This window comes from Lissotriton helveticus, chromosome 7 (genome assembly GCF_964261635.1).
Source record: "Lissotriton helveticus chromosome 7, aLisHel1.1, whole genome shotgun sequence".
In the NCBI taxonomy this organism is placed as follows: domain Eukaryota; kingdom Metazoa; phylum Chordata; class Amphibia; order Caudata; family Salamandridae; genus Lissotriton; species Lissotriton helveticus.
In genome coordinates this window covers 397,747,443-397,761,817 of record NC_136068.1, presented here as the reverse complement: position 1 = coordinate 397,761,817, position 14,375 = coordinate 397,747,443, and the positions used below count along the sequence as shown (strand labels likewise).

Here is a 14,375-nt window from a genome sequence, read left to right as displayed (position 1 = left end):
GACTCTCTGGTGACTGTGTTTGGTCCTACATGAAGAATGGACAATTACAACCATTTCCTCTTCTCGGAGTCTGTGTTCTATGAAAACTTTCCCATGTTTAAAATGCTTACATAGCTCGAGCTGCACTACTTATGGCCTTCCTTTTTTCTAAAGATTTATCAACATCGCTCCCAAACAAATCCTAGTCTTTAAAGAGATCATCAGTTATAGAGGTGTGTACTTCCGGTTTAAACCCAGAGATTTGTAGCCATACTTGGCTATGTAATACCATACCTGTACATAAATGTCTACTGGCTGCATCTGCTGAATCCAAAGAGGAGTTTAGGCAAGTGTTGGATGTGGTTTTGCTCTCTGTAATTATTATTGTTCTTTGTTCTTTTAGAATTGTTCAGGTAGATTTTGCATTCGCTCCTCTATTCATCCTATTGTTCATGGTAATTTTTGGAGAGCAGAGCAGTGAAGTTTAAAATCCTCATTGGGTTGCTGCTACTGCTTCCTCAATCTCCTTGCCCACTGCAATCAGCCTTTTACTATCACTGTCTAGAAGTGGTCTGGTAGTGGTCGTATTACTTGCCCTCTTCCATGCTCTAGTCACATAGAATAGAGGGCCACATGTATCAAAATTGAAAATTGTGATAACCTAATTGCGATTACCGGAGAATAACAATTAGGTAATTGCAATGTCCAATGTATGAAACTCCATGAGTTTCATATACCGATTCGTAGTGGGTCGCAAACTGACCTACCTCATTAATATTAATTAGGTAGATCGCAATTTGCAACCCCCTAGGAATCGCAAAAATCACAGGGATGGTGGCCTTCTGAGGTTAGCAGGCTACCATGTCTAGGATTGCTTTGAAATAAAGCAAAAAATGTTTTATTGCAGCTCGCTTTCCTTAAAGTAAAATGGGTTGCGTTTAAAAAAAAAAAAGAAAATGTTTCCTTTAATTTTTTAAGTGCAGGCAGTGGTCGCTGGGGCTACTGCCTGCTCTTAAAAATGCTTTTACAAACATTCACAAAAAGGAAGGGGTTCCTTGGGGACCCCTTCCCATTTGCTAATGGGTTACCACCTACTTTAAGTAGGTGGTAAAATGCAAATGTTTTGCAACCACATTTCGGTCGCAAAACATTCATACATACCGATGTGATTCGGTATTAGGAAGGGACACTCTAATCACACCCCTTCCTAATACCGAATCGCAAAACCTAAATTGCTATTCGGTAACAGGTTATTGGGTTTGCTGCATCTGAAAAGCATTTTTTGCGTTCGCAAACGGGCCGATTCTGAGAATCGGCCCGTTTGCAAATACAAAAATGCTTGATGCGTGTGCCTCAGAGTTCTGCATGGACTCTAATGCAAGTAATATCTTTCACCACTCTCAGTATAACTGCTTTGCAGTAATAACGTTCTTTATGTACTTACTTCCTACTTTAAAAGACACTAGGTAACATTGAGAGGTAGTTTTCCCCTATAAAGGACGGAAAGTTACTAAAAGGAAACATACGTTTTTGCCTTCTAGCTGCATGTCATATATTTTACTCACCTTCATTACCCATTTTAGATGAACACATCATCTAGCGCAGATGGTCTAGGGGGTAGGTCTATACCTCCACTTGTGATGACTGTTCTATCTGATCCGGTATGTTGCTATCTGCTTCATTTCTATCTTCTTGATGTGTCTCCTCCTTTCTGTTTTTACTTGAGGATTCTGCCCCAGAGTTTCTGGTTCTGGGGTAAAGTGGCTCCCTAGTACTTCTTCTTCTACATCTTCCTCTTTCGGTCTTTTTTGACCCATTTTAATTGGGATTTTATAATAGACCATTGAGGCATAAAATTACTTGTTCTTCTGAAGAATGGGTGTACTACTTCTGCTTTGAGCCTATGTTTTTGTCTTTCGACGTGAAGTGCAGCTTTGCCAAATCAACAGTCTTATGGGTCTTCTTTGTATGCTGTGGTATCTTGGACTCTTTGTCCTTAGCCTTCCTGCGCTCTTTTAAAAATATATATTTTTATAGGATTTTTCATAGGACTCGTCAGTGAGAATAAAGGGATCATAAAGGATATCGGGCGTACGCCTTCAATACAACATGAAGAACATTGTGAACAGTGACCTAATACAGCTAAATACCCCGCACCACCCTCCTCTGTGCAAAAGAACAGGAAAGCATAAAATCAATGACAACATTATATAACCATCCCAGGACCACGACCATCTTATAACCCATGTTGTCTCTGACTCCCTCTTCCCCCAGTGTCTCCAGAGAGTAATACTGCATCCATCCATCCCATACGAACATTTAGTGGGCAGCCCCTACTGGTGTCTGTGACTTTTACCGACACCATATACATATTCATGCCCCTTTTCTTCTCCTGAAGCATCGGGATTTCACCTACACCCCCATACAGTGTTAAATCTCTCTTGGCCACCAGTAGTCCTAGGCCACAAATAGCAATTTATACCATGGCAACTCAGCATCATTATGGATCCACAGGAGGATAAATATGGATTCTAGGGGGATCGATTCTGTGTGAACTTTACTAAACTCCCCAATAACTGCCAGCCAATATGCCTGGGTCACTGGACAGCTCTAAACAGTGTAAAATACGGAAACTTCTCTACCGTGACACCTCAAACAGAGTGGCTCTGGTGTTATTCCATGGTGTGCAATCTTTGCCTAGCAAAATAAACTCTATGAAGGACTTTAAATTGTATTAGTTGGAATCTATTGCTACCTCTCGTGGGTGCATCAGGGCCGTTTCCCAATCTATGTCCTCCGAATTCACCTACGTTTCCACCCATTTCGCTCGCAGCCTACTTAGAGTGTCAGGCATATTTGTTATTGAGGGTTTTATAAGTTAGGGAGACTGCACTCCTATCCTGCTTTCCAGTTAGCAGCCGCCCTTCCAACTGAGTAAATCATTTGATATTTAGTTTAAACTGATTGGATCTTTAGATGCTTGTTAATAGGTTACTGCACGCTGCAATTTCATGCCATTATCTTGTTTAAACGTTTGTAACGTCCCATTTGCTGTTTTTTTTATCTTTGCTGCTAAATGCTAAACGCACATCGCACTTTCATCTGTCCATGTCCATGTAAGGTTTGCCGAACAATCCTGCGTTTTTGCACATTTGGGTCCATGTTATTCTAATACTGTACATTGCACGTTGTTTTTGTAATTTGGGAAGTATTTGAATAGCATATTAATCTCTTCATTTCCCCCGCTGATTATTGGACACAGTTTGGGACTCTACATTGTACCCCGTTTGTTGGGATCCGTTATTACAACTGCAAGATAGACCAATTTTGCATCTTTTATTTTGTTTTTAAAAAGCAAACTAGTGTACAAAATCATTGAGGCCTTGTTAATTTGGGCTATACGACCCGAATTTTTTGATTAATTGAACATGGGGAAAAGGAAGCAAACAGCAAGTCACGCTCCCAAATTACCAAGCAATCAAAGGAACGGCAATATGACTTTGCTTAATTACTTAACACGGGCAGTGGGGGATATTGAAAGGCAGATAAATTCGGTAGAAGAAACACCAAACATGGACCCTACTTCCCCATTAGGTTCTGAAATTAAGGACAAAACTACTACGTACGTAGATATCGGGGATAATGCAGCTGTATCTCTAGGTAAAACACCTACTGAGCGGATAAACAATGGATGCATTCACTATTCTGACGATATTTCTACTGATGATGTTGACACTGATAATTTACCCCCTTCTAAAAAATCTTGTAAATCATCAAGTCTAGAAATACTGGACTCTCCACTCAAATGAACCTATATTCCTCAAAAAAAGCCTAGACTGACTAAGAAGCTTACAAGCAAATTACAGGGAAAGTCTCAGGGCTCTAAAAACAAGACCCAGGTGAAAGAAGGTTCTTTAAATGCATCACGTGGGAAAAATAAATGTAATACCCCACCAGGGGAAACAGTTAATCTGATTAGGGTGATAAAAGAGTTAACGGAGCTTGTTACACAGTCTATCAGCACTTTCACTGGTTGGCTGGAAAAAATAGAAGCTGGAAAAAATAGAAGCAGGAATAGAGAAAGTTCTTGCAGCCCAGAAAATGGTTGTTCAAGATGGGAGTATGCAATACAACAAATCCCCTAGTATCACTACTTAGTTTGAGAATTCAACGCCAAAAGCAGCTCTCTCTATAGTAAAGGGACTAACTGGGGGTAGTGAAAAGAGGAAGGGGCCAGGTTTTCATTCTGATACAACTGCAAATACAAAAAATACCATCCCAAGTGAGAGAGACGTACACAGGAAAAATGATTTAGGAAGGACGGGTAACTCTGCAGTCGAAGGAAGGGTGGGCGAAAGAATTAGAAGAACGACTCTCATAAATAGTAACACCGCAGAGGACGCATGTATCCCTCATACCCTAAATTTGCCACCAGCTGTTACCCCATACACTGTCATCCTAGCTAACATACCGCCATTTGCACCAGTTGAAAATGAAATCTGGTCTGCCATAAGAAATAAAACCATACACTGGCTTGGATATAGGACAGGCCTGACCAGCGCCCTCTTTAAAGAATTCAAGATGGTGAGGAGATTTCATTGGAAGACATACATAAGAGGTTCAACGTAGGAGCTCAAACAAAAATTAACGTATATTGAAGGGGAGCAAATAGTTAGACATGCCTTGGTCTTCTCATAATCAAACAAGATCCCGAAGGTGGTATACGCAGAGCAACTCAAATTCTGGCTGAAATACCCACCTCGCCTCATGTCCTTCAACATTTTAATTAGGGGAGACTTGTCAACATTGGAAAATTATACTTTAATACAACATAAATGACAACGTTCATACAAATAATTCAAAGCACTTGTAAACCTTTTATGATTCATGGAATACTGCTAACAAATTTCAAGCAGAAAATGCAGTACCACCTTGAACATGTACTAGTTTGGCACAAAAGATCTTTTTAATAAAAAGCCTGTCACTTGCAAGAATGTTGTTCATAATTTATGGTTCAACCGTATTCATTTGGTTCAAGACGATTTAACATTTTCAGAAGAGAACAGAGGTAGTACTCATCAAAGTTTCCAGGGACTATAGAAAGTTTTACAAATATATTCAATTATTTCGACTCTAACCTATGGAGACCCTATTTTACCAGACCGTAATTCTTCCCACAAAATTGCATGATTCTTTGCTTCCCCATGTGTTTTTGACAAGAGAGGAGCATACAATGCTCTCCACTGCCAGAAAATAACTTCCCCTTCACACCTCTACTACCCACCCCACCGTCTCTCTGCCCTACCCACACGAAGGCTGTATCATATATTTACCGCCTGCTCAGAACAGGTGATCGATGTTTGCATTAAACCCCATGGAACTGAGAATTGTATGTGATTTTATGACTAATAAATGAGGTCCCACATGGTTAATTCCCAATACATAGGTTCTAACTCATAATTACACAGCACCGGCAAGGTGTTCCCACACAGTAATGTAAATTTCAAAATCAAAGTAAGCCAGTACCGTCCAACTTGTAATTGGGGCCCAGCTAGACCGCAGCTTCAAAAGCCAAGCTCTTGTTGTAAAGCCAGTGCAGTGCAGCTTTTGCCTAATGAGTGGTCGCTCCAATGACGTGTAGAATCTTTTCTTCTATTATTGGTGGGCACAGTCTAGCAAACTGTTTCCCTTTGATATTATATTTAACGCATACATTCACTGTGGTCCCCACAAGCCCACAGGTAAGAGATTAGTGAGCAATAACAGGGTGGTGTTTACAGAGAGTAGCACAAACAAAAGTCCCAAGCGAACTTGATTTTATAAGATGGGAGACCATATGAAACAAAAGGGATCTCTTGTAGAATCTACTGTGTTGAATCCTTAAGAACACAGCTATAGAGGATTGAGGAAGGGGAAGCACGGAGTATGTAAACAAAAGACGAGCTATACAAGGACATCCAGTATTCATTGTGCAGAACCTGCTGTCCAAGAAATAGTGATGTTCCCTTTTACTACAACATTACTTGGGATACCCTCAGTGAAAGACTGCCCTTCCTCAAAAGAGCCTTGAAGTCTTCACTGCTCAGAAAGCGAGACATTGAGGGGATGCTCGAATGGTTGAGATTCACAGCAAGAGGGGAGGATTTTAAATGTGTAGGAGCTACAAATGCTCTTTCAAGGCAGGCCACATCAATACAGTTGCCAGCGCACTTTCTGGTGAATAAATAACAACACTTCAATGCACCTTCTGGGATTTCATTCAAAAGAAAGCAAGTAGTTCTAAGCTGTAGTGTTTAGTAGTCGTGACTTTGTGAGCTGCGAAGAAATTAATCTTTTTTTGAACTTTTCATTATCAGTGTCAGAATATTTCACTGATAAAGTAGTCAAAGGCACTCTTGTTCGGCTGATTGGAGAATCTGGAGACAATACCAAAGGATATATCATCAGGGATTAACCTTTGTCGGAATTGAATTAGGACACCAAACCCAATGGCTTAGTGGAAATAATTCAATTAATCCACTTTTCAGGCTGTGCTATGGTCTCATTGGGATCAGCAGCATTTTTGGAGGCTTATGTAACTGGCTGGTCATGAACCATGCAGCATTTCTCAATTTTAAGAATTTAATGTTCTGATTCACTGTGTTTACAACACTGCTCCTCTCCTTTGTTGTTAAACTCAGGGCAGCTGGCAGAAAGTTCTTTCTGAATCATAGTTTCCTTCTTTTTCTGTATCAGTTTGCCGCCGGTAAATCCCAAAATCCCACCTCCCAGTGCAGCTGCAATGCCGCCCACTTTAAGGCCTGCAAGTAGCCCTAAAGGACCCCCAATCACACCTCCAAGGAGAGCTCCTGCAATGGGCAATGCCGCCACCTTCAGCTTGGCAGTCTTTCCCAGGATTTTAGTTCCCTCCTCTACGTCCACTGCAGCCATGTTGACGTTTTCCTCTATAGTGTCAATCTTCTCCTGCTGCAAATGGACCATCTCTGAGAACTCGGTGACCAGCTTACTCAGGTCCATCAGGTCACTTTCTAATGTCTGCCACGACTCAGCAGCATTCTGATCATCTGGGATCGGAGGAAGAGGTGAAAACATCTGTACCTCTATTTGGCTTTCGGTCATTCCCTCAGCCTCACAAAATGGTTCTGTAGTAGATGACCTATTGAGAGGAACCTTTAACAAGGAATGCTGTCTTCTCAACTCTTCGGAAGACTCAGAATGTATCTGCAGAAACTGGCTTGTGGCATCTGCAGCATTTTCCCTGACAGGGCTGATCATTCTCAACAAGGCTTCGGAGTCCTCCTCGCGAACCCGGATGCATACTTTCTCCATCTCACGGATGTTAGCTCGCAACTGCTGTACAGTCCGCCCAGCATTGATATGCTCCTTATGCAGTCTGGCCCACAACTTGCAGCGCTGGTACTTCTCAATGTTGATCTGGTGTTTGTGCAGCCTCTCAAGGTCAGTTGGGATAGCCACCTTGATGAATTTCTGGATGGAAGGCTGCAAGCGGCGCAAGGGGAGCTTCTCATGAGTCTCATACATATTTCCAGCATAAATTGATGCTCACTGGATTCTGTAAAGTAGCTCTTTTGCTCTGGAACCCGCCACCTACAGAAAAGGATAGATATGTATAGGCATGTGAGGCAACAACAAGCAAGTATTTATAGTTATAGTTACCATATCAGTATAATGATCAGTAAGAAAAGGTTTGGTCTTTGAGGAACAGCAACGCCTTCATCAACACCAAACACCTCACAGAAGCAATACAAATAATAAATCTATGAAAGAAACAGAAATACCTCAAGCCTACATGGAATAAGAAAGAAAACAAAACAGCCTTCCAGAGAGGAAAAGGTATGTCTTAACCATCCATGGGAGGAAAAGCAATGCCCTCAACTCTCCCTGACAGGAAAATAAATACCCCCAATTTCCCTGAAAGAGTAACAACCCAACCCTCAGCATAGTTGCCAATTGAAACCCACCTGTTTTGAGCAAGGCTCCCTCTTTTTAGGCAGTACTAATTCCCACTTTGTTTCCTGATCTAGTCTACAACTTTTTAATATATGTAAATATATATGGTTTATAAAGCAATTTGAACCCTGATTTTCTTACTTGTGTGTGTGGGGGCGTCCTCGCCCCTCAATGTCTGAAAAATGATTTAATTCCACTCACCTGTGGCTGTATAGAACAAGAGATGGCAATTTATATTAAGTGATCCCTCGTTGCAGGAATTATGTCTCTGCCATGTAAATTAACCATAATTTGGCAGCACCACGCTTTACTTCACAAGATCCTGCTGGTCTGATTGAAAGATCTCACAACCCAGGGAAAATAATACCATCCTCCACTCCTCTCTTGCATTACGAGTATAAGCAGTGCACTGTGTGCTGCTAGGAAGGATCTAAAAGGAATTATTAGAACTCCCAAACGACTGAAGCAAAACCAACATGGCCACTATACTTTCTCCTCCCATGGCAACTTCAAGCCCTTCTCAAGAAGTGTGAGAATCTTGCAGGTGTTATCCATACCATCACATTCTGTAATGAAGAAAACAGGCTCTCACAGGGAATGAGTGTGGCTTTAATAAAGCAGGAACAAGACAAGGATTTGTCAAGTGCTCAATTATTTGGGGCTTATTCAGTCAGAGTCTGGAATTTATTAATATTTATATACCCTCACTATTTGTGCTGTTTTCACATTTTGAGATATGAACTTTACCTATGTGAAAACGCATAATGAATAGAAGAATGAAGCAACTAACGATCATGCATATCTTTGGATGCTATTGTGAAGATGGCAGCTCCTTTGAGGCGGATATTGGACACTTAGCCATCTGCTCAACAGACAGAAACTACAGGTTCTAGGTCAGCGGTCTCCAACCTTTTCTGTACTGAGAGCTACTTATGTTCAATGAAACGCATTGAGAGCTACTAATATTATTAGTGTTGTAAAATCTCAATTTTGTTATGTGTATATTAATTCAAACAAGCATTCCAATTTAATAAGCTGGGCTGCACACAGGTGAGCTATCATAGGTAGCTGGAGAGCTACAGTAGCTCACGAGCTATTGGTTGGGGAGCCCTGTTCTAGGCTATCCATAACATACAAATAACACGCAAATCAAATTAAACATTCTGTTGCAAAGGCTGGTGTGGAGTACGATATTCACGAAGAAGGTGGAAAAAAGTGACAAGTACTATGCAGAAATTTCAAACACAAAGGTTAGAAGAATTCTGTGTAAGGAGCTAATGGTGATGTGTCTCTCAAAACATCTCGTCTACAATGAGTCATTAAGAACAGTGACAGAGTGGCTTGTTGGAATATATGGGGTGTTTAAAATGTTACCTTAAGCCAGGAAGGCTAATATGCTATACTTCCTGTCTTGGGTGTAAAGCTAAAAAACAGAACATAAAAGTAAATCAGACACGTGTCCTCGAGATATTACAAAGCTGATTATGCTCCAGCAAGCAGCCTCAATCAAGATTCCCCTTCATCAGAACGGAGATGCGAAGGCGTCAGAGCGAAAAAAAGACAAAAATGGAATGGCAAAGCCACATAGGGCTAAAGCACAAGGGAAATACCCTGGTGTTACAAGAATGAATGAAAAAAGCTCAAATAATGATGTGTGGCAGTCAATGGGGAAAACTGCTGTGAGGGTACTTGAGATACTCCTTTCCAATATTTATTCCAGCCTTATCGCTGGTGCGATATCGCCTGCCTCCCCCCCTCCACCCAGCTTTCAAACACCTCAGTTAAACCGTGTAAGGATTGTGACAAGCATTCCAAGGGGGATCCTTATTCTTCACAGACTTGGGTCTTTAAAGATTACGAAATAGTCTGGAGCACACCAAATGAATAAGTATAAACAGTAGTTGTATTATGTATAAAACGAACAGTCTATATTGGATGAAGTGGAGTAAGGGTCCAATGTGTTACGGTGTTTAGATATGGCACTTGTTTTCTTATTGTGTTTACAAACACCACAAATTTTAACTTTTACCGCAACTGTTATCGTTTGATACAGACACATATACAAAAAAGCCTTTCGATGACAGGCTCATCAATGTCAGAGAAGACAGTCAGATGTTGGTACAATAGTTGTCGAAGGCCCCTTTGGTAGATGAAAGTACAGCCAACGCATGTTTTGTCACTTTGACTTTTTCAAAGCTTTTGTATTACAGAAGCAGCTTGTCAGAAAGAAGTATCTGATGAGAATATAGCAAACGTAAGGAGATGATGGATAGAGAGATGAAATGTTTAGGACACTCACCCCCAGTCACAGATCTGGGTTGAACCCATCATAGTTCTTTAGTACACTCTGTCACCCAAGTTCAGACCCTAGTCACAGGATGCTTGTTGCCGGTCCAGGGACGACCTGGTCTGGCAGTTCGGGCTGGACTGTTCCAATGAGGCACAGGGCCAAGACTGATTTGCACATGGCTGGGTCTGGACTGGGGTGGCCAAGTGAGCTAAAGAACGATATTGGATTCAACCCAGATCTTTGACACGGGGTGAGAGTCTGAAATGTTTCAGCGCTCCGTCCATTATTTCCTTGTGTTTGCTCTGATACGAAGAGGTCATTTGTAAGGAATTGTGTGCCTCTGTTAAGGTATAGTGGTAAGTTATGACATGGTTGAAGCTCACAAGAAAGTTCTATGTAGTGCTAAAAGCCTGAATGGATATCTTGCAGGAAAAAGGTCCTGAGACTGTAACGGGTCGCAGAATTCAGTGTTCACAGACACCAAGTTGGGCTTAAATATTGAACCAGAATGGACGTCTAAGCACAATGCTGGACCAACATCTTTGGCTCTGGCAGTACAAATGGGAAATATGGCCATTCTTGTTAGGAAGGAATAAATAATCCATACCCACCTACACAGAAAATAGTTTTCCCTTCTATATGGTTAATGATTGAATGCCTGACATTCTGCCCTTCATCCACTGAGCATCTCTGACTCTGTATGACCATATTTGTTCTTCCGAAGACATACTGGTCCCGCATGAAGAGAGGTTCACTGCCAGTGGAAATCCCTCAGAATGGCTGCAAGGACACCAATGCTTCCCAAGATCCTGACAGTGCATTCTTTTTCCGTGGGCTTTGAATGATGTAGACTGACAGAGACTAGGGGGTCCATTAGGATGGCGGGCGGACAACGGAGATCGGGACCGCCCGCCATAAGGGCGGGGGTCCCGTTGGGGGTATTAGGATGTGCCCGCCACAGTGGCGGGCACATCCTATATGTTTTACATTGTGGCTAGCGGTGCTCTCTGCACCGCCTGCCACAATGTAAAACATAAGTAGACGCATTTACATATGCAAAGCGGCAGGCACCGCGCGGTGCCTGCCGCTTTGCATATGTAAATGTGGGGGGGTACCATAGGTACCCCCCATGTGCCCCCCGACAGTAGCGGCAACCTGGGGGCCCTGCAGGGGGCCCCCGCAGCAATCTCCGCCTGCCTTTCCTTGGCAGCATTGCGGAAAGGCCCCTACATTGTGCCATCGTAATATGGCTGGCGGTGTCCATTGGACACCGCCACCATATTAATCTATTAACGCCGCAATCGTTAAGCGGCGGACGGTCTTTCCGTCCGCCGCTGTCCCCTCCGCCATCCTAATCTGGCGGAGGGGAAACCGAGAGTGGTTGTCGGGCGGATTGCCTCCGCCAGGGTGGCGGTGGCCACCGCCACCCTGGCGGAGGCAATCCGCCCGACATCCTAATGGACCCCTAGTTGTCTTGATTCCTATATCTGTTTCACATGATCAGGAGCAGCTGGAATTAGAGGGTCAACATGAGATGAAGAAGGACACATCATTGGATGAAAACTTTCTAAAAGGGTAAAATCTTTGGTGAAGTTATGAAGTGTGTCATTGTAAGATAAATCGAGCTAATGGTAGATGAGAGGCCTGCTCATCCTGGAAGACATTATACTATCAAAAAAAGATATTTTCCAAATAGTTTGCTATGTTTGCTCATTGGTCCAAGGGAGGTAACCTGAAAAAATGGCTTGTTTAATTCTTGGGGCCTTACACAAGCCTTCCAAAACAAGATAGATATGGAGTTCCTGTGTCATAGTGTGTGGAAACATATGAAGGTAAAAACCTGCCTGTAAAAATACAGAGCCATCTCTTCAACTATTGGCAATTGGGATAGAGGAGAAAAGGAGTCATTTTTGACTAAGTCATGCAGTTCTCATAAATGACTCCATATCCTTCTGAAGGTGGGAAAATCAGTGATAACACCAGTGGATATTGTATGGCTTAGTAATTGAGCTACAAGTAAAGGTTACAGTTGTACAAAAGGTTTCCAATGTAAAGAACTGCTGTGAGTACAGATGGGTAAGACAACACATTTCTTCATATGGGTGAATGTAGCTTGCTGGCTCAAAGTCAAATTATTATGTCTTGCAAGGGAATCATGACTTGAGATTCTTCAAGCTCCTTAAGATCAAACTAATCTTGAGCCCCTTTAATTTTTGCCAAGAACGACTGAATAATTCCAAACACACAACCTGAAAGCATAAATCAGTTGATCTTGAATTAGTGATGACTCAGGACAATGATAAGACAGGGCATCTGTCAACAGATTATATGAACAAGGAACATAAATTGTAGTCAAGTCAATATGTGAAAAGAAAAATGTGCGTCTAGCTTATTTTTATAGTGAAAGTTCCATATACAGTGTAAATTCCTATGATCAGTCTAGATTTTTTGTCAAGACAGGAGGCTCGCATTATGCATAACCTTTTATTCACCACTTCTGAGCAGTACTTAATAGCTTCAAATAGAACATGAAGTCCAAGAACAGTAGACCATCCACTAAGTACATAAAACCCGTTCCAATATCATCCGCTTTAGTTTGCTGCTTCTCATCAGATGAGTATATTTTTGTATTCCTTTTGTGTATTTGTGACAAAGTATGTGGATTTTACGTTTCTATATTGATTGTGAATGATTATCGTTTTTTTTTTAAATAAATGTTTTATTTTGAGTTATCAGAAAGGACAAAGAAAAAACAGCGACAATCCCGCACATCATCCCACACAGGGGCAGAAACCAGGCACTATGCAATGGTGATAAGCAATAGCGAACCGCAACCGGACATAGCAGCAGGGCAATGCCATAGGGCAAAGAAACAGTCTCGGCGTGAGCATAGTACTAAAAGTCCATCCAAATGGAAGCTCAGCAAGAGGCGGCATAGCCGCTTATGCTCAGATGGTATCGTGTCCGGATCTGAAAGGCCTTAAGTATCTACATGGGTGCCTCAAACTAACAAATAACAAAACACAGTATCCCTCCCCCCCATCTCCCCCTCCCCTCCCTCCGCCGCCAGTGGTGGTGACCGCAACACTCCTCAGTCATTCATGTGACCCCTTCATTAAACCTGAAATAGGTGAAGTGCTCGTATGGAGGATGGGCAAACTGCAGATGGAAGGCCTTTGGAGAGGAAGCGAACCAAGGGACCCCAGCGGTACTGAAAGTTTTTGAAGTTGCCTAGGAAGATGTCCGCCACCCGTTCCATGCTAAGCAGTTTCCATAGCTTTGCGTGCCATAAGGAGATCGCCGGAGCCTCCGTTTTTTTCCAGGCGGCGGCCAGAGTAAGCTTGGCAGTTCCAAGACAGAGCCACAAAATCTGTTTGTCCGCACGCGTTTGACGCTCAAGGGCAGGATCTCGGAGGCCCAGTATTACATAAGCCATAGAGTCCGCCGCCGGATAACCAAGGATCTCCTTAATATGGGAGAGGATCTCTTCCCAGTACGGGCGAATAATTGGGCAGTCCCACCAAATATGGCGGAAATCCCCCAGCAGACCACAGCCCCTCCAGCATCTGTCGGAAGTAGCCGGGAATATACGATGGAGTCTGGCCGGGTACAAGTACCAGTCCATGAGCGTCTTAAGGTGGGCCTCTCTCAGGTCCAATGAGTGATTGTGCGTTGCAATATCGCGCCACAAGGCTGACCATTCCTTGTCTGAAATGTCCTGCCCCAGAAGCTCCTCCCATTGCCCCATGTAGCGGGGACGAGGCGACACCGCTGAAGCAAGTAGAAGCCGGTAAAGGAAGGAAATTACACCTTTCATGGCAGAGGTCCGGAGGATAAAGGCCTCAAAGGGTGAGGGAGGTCGCGTAGCCGCATCGAGGACCTCAGGAGACATGGCCCAATGGAGCAGCTGGACATGGTGGAATCGTTCCGACGGCGGGACACCATAGTCCCTCATACAGTTATCAAAGGAAAGCGGAGCCGTGAAATAGGTGGGTTAAAGCCCTACAACCCCCCTCCCTCCATACCCGGAAGGGGCCCTCCTGTAGTGCCGGCAGAAATGCCGGATTAAAGTGTATAGGCGTGAACGGAGATGGAAATGTGGTCCAACGGTCATCAGTGGCCAACGTATCCCAGA

At 42.9% G+C, this 14,375-nt stretch overlaps 1 protein-coding gene across 1 annotated transcript in view; it reads right to left on the bottom strand.

Moving 5' to 3' along the window:
- Positions 1 to 4,781: 4,781 nt before the first annotated feature.
- STX17 (syntaxin 17) overlaps positions 4,782 to 14,375 on the bottom strand; it is a 55,699-nt gene continuing 46,105 nt past the window's right edge. Inside the window, exon 2 of the mRNA XM_078652256.1 lies at positions 4,782 to 7,587. Within this exon, the coding sequence (XP_078508382.1) occupies positions 6,601 to 7,521 (921 nt within the window). The 5' untranslated portion in view covers positions 7,522 to 7,587 and the 3' untranslated portion in view covers positions 4,782 to 6,600. The remainder of the gene's footprint in view (positions 7,588 to 14,375) is intronic.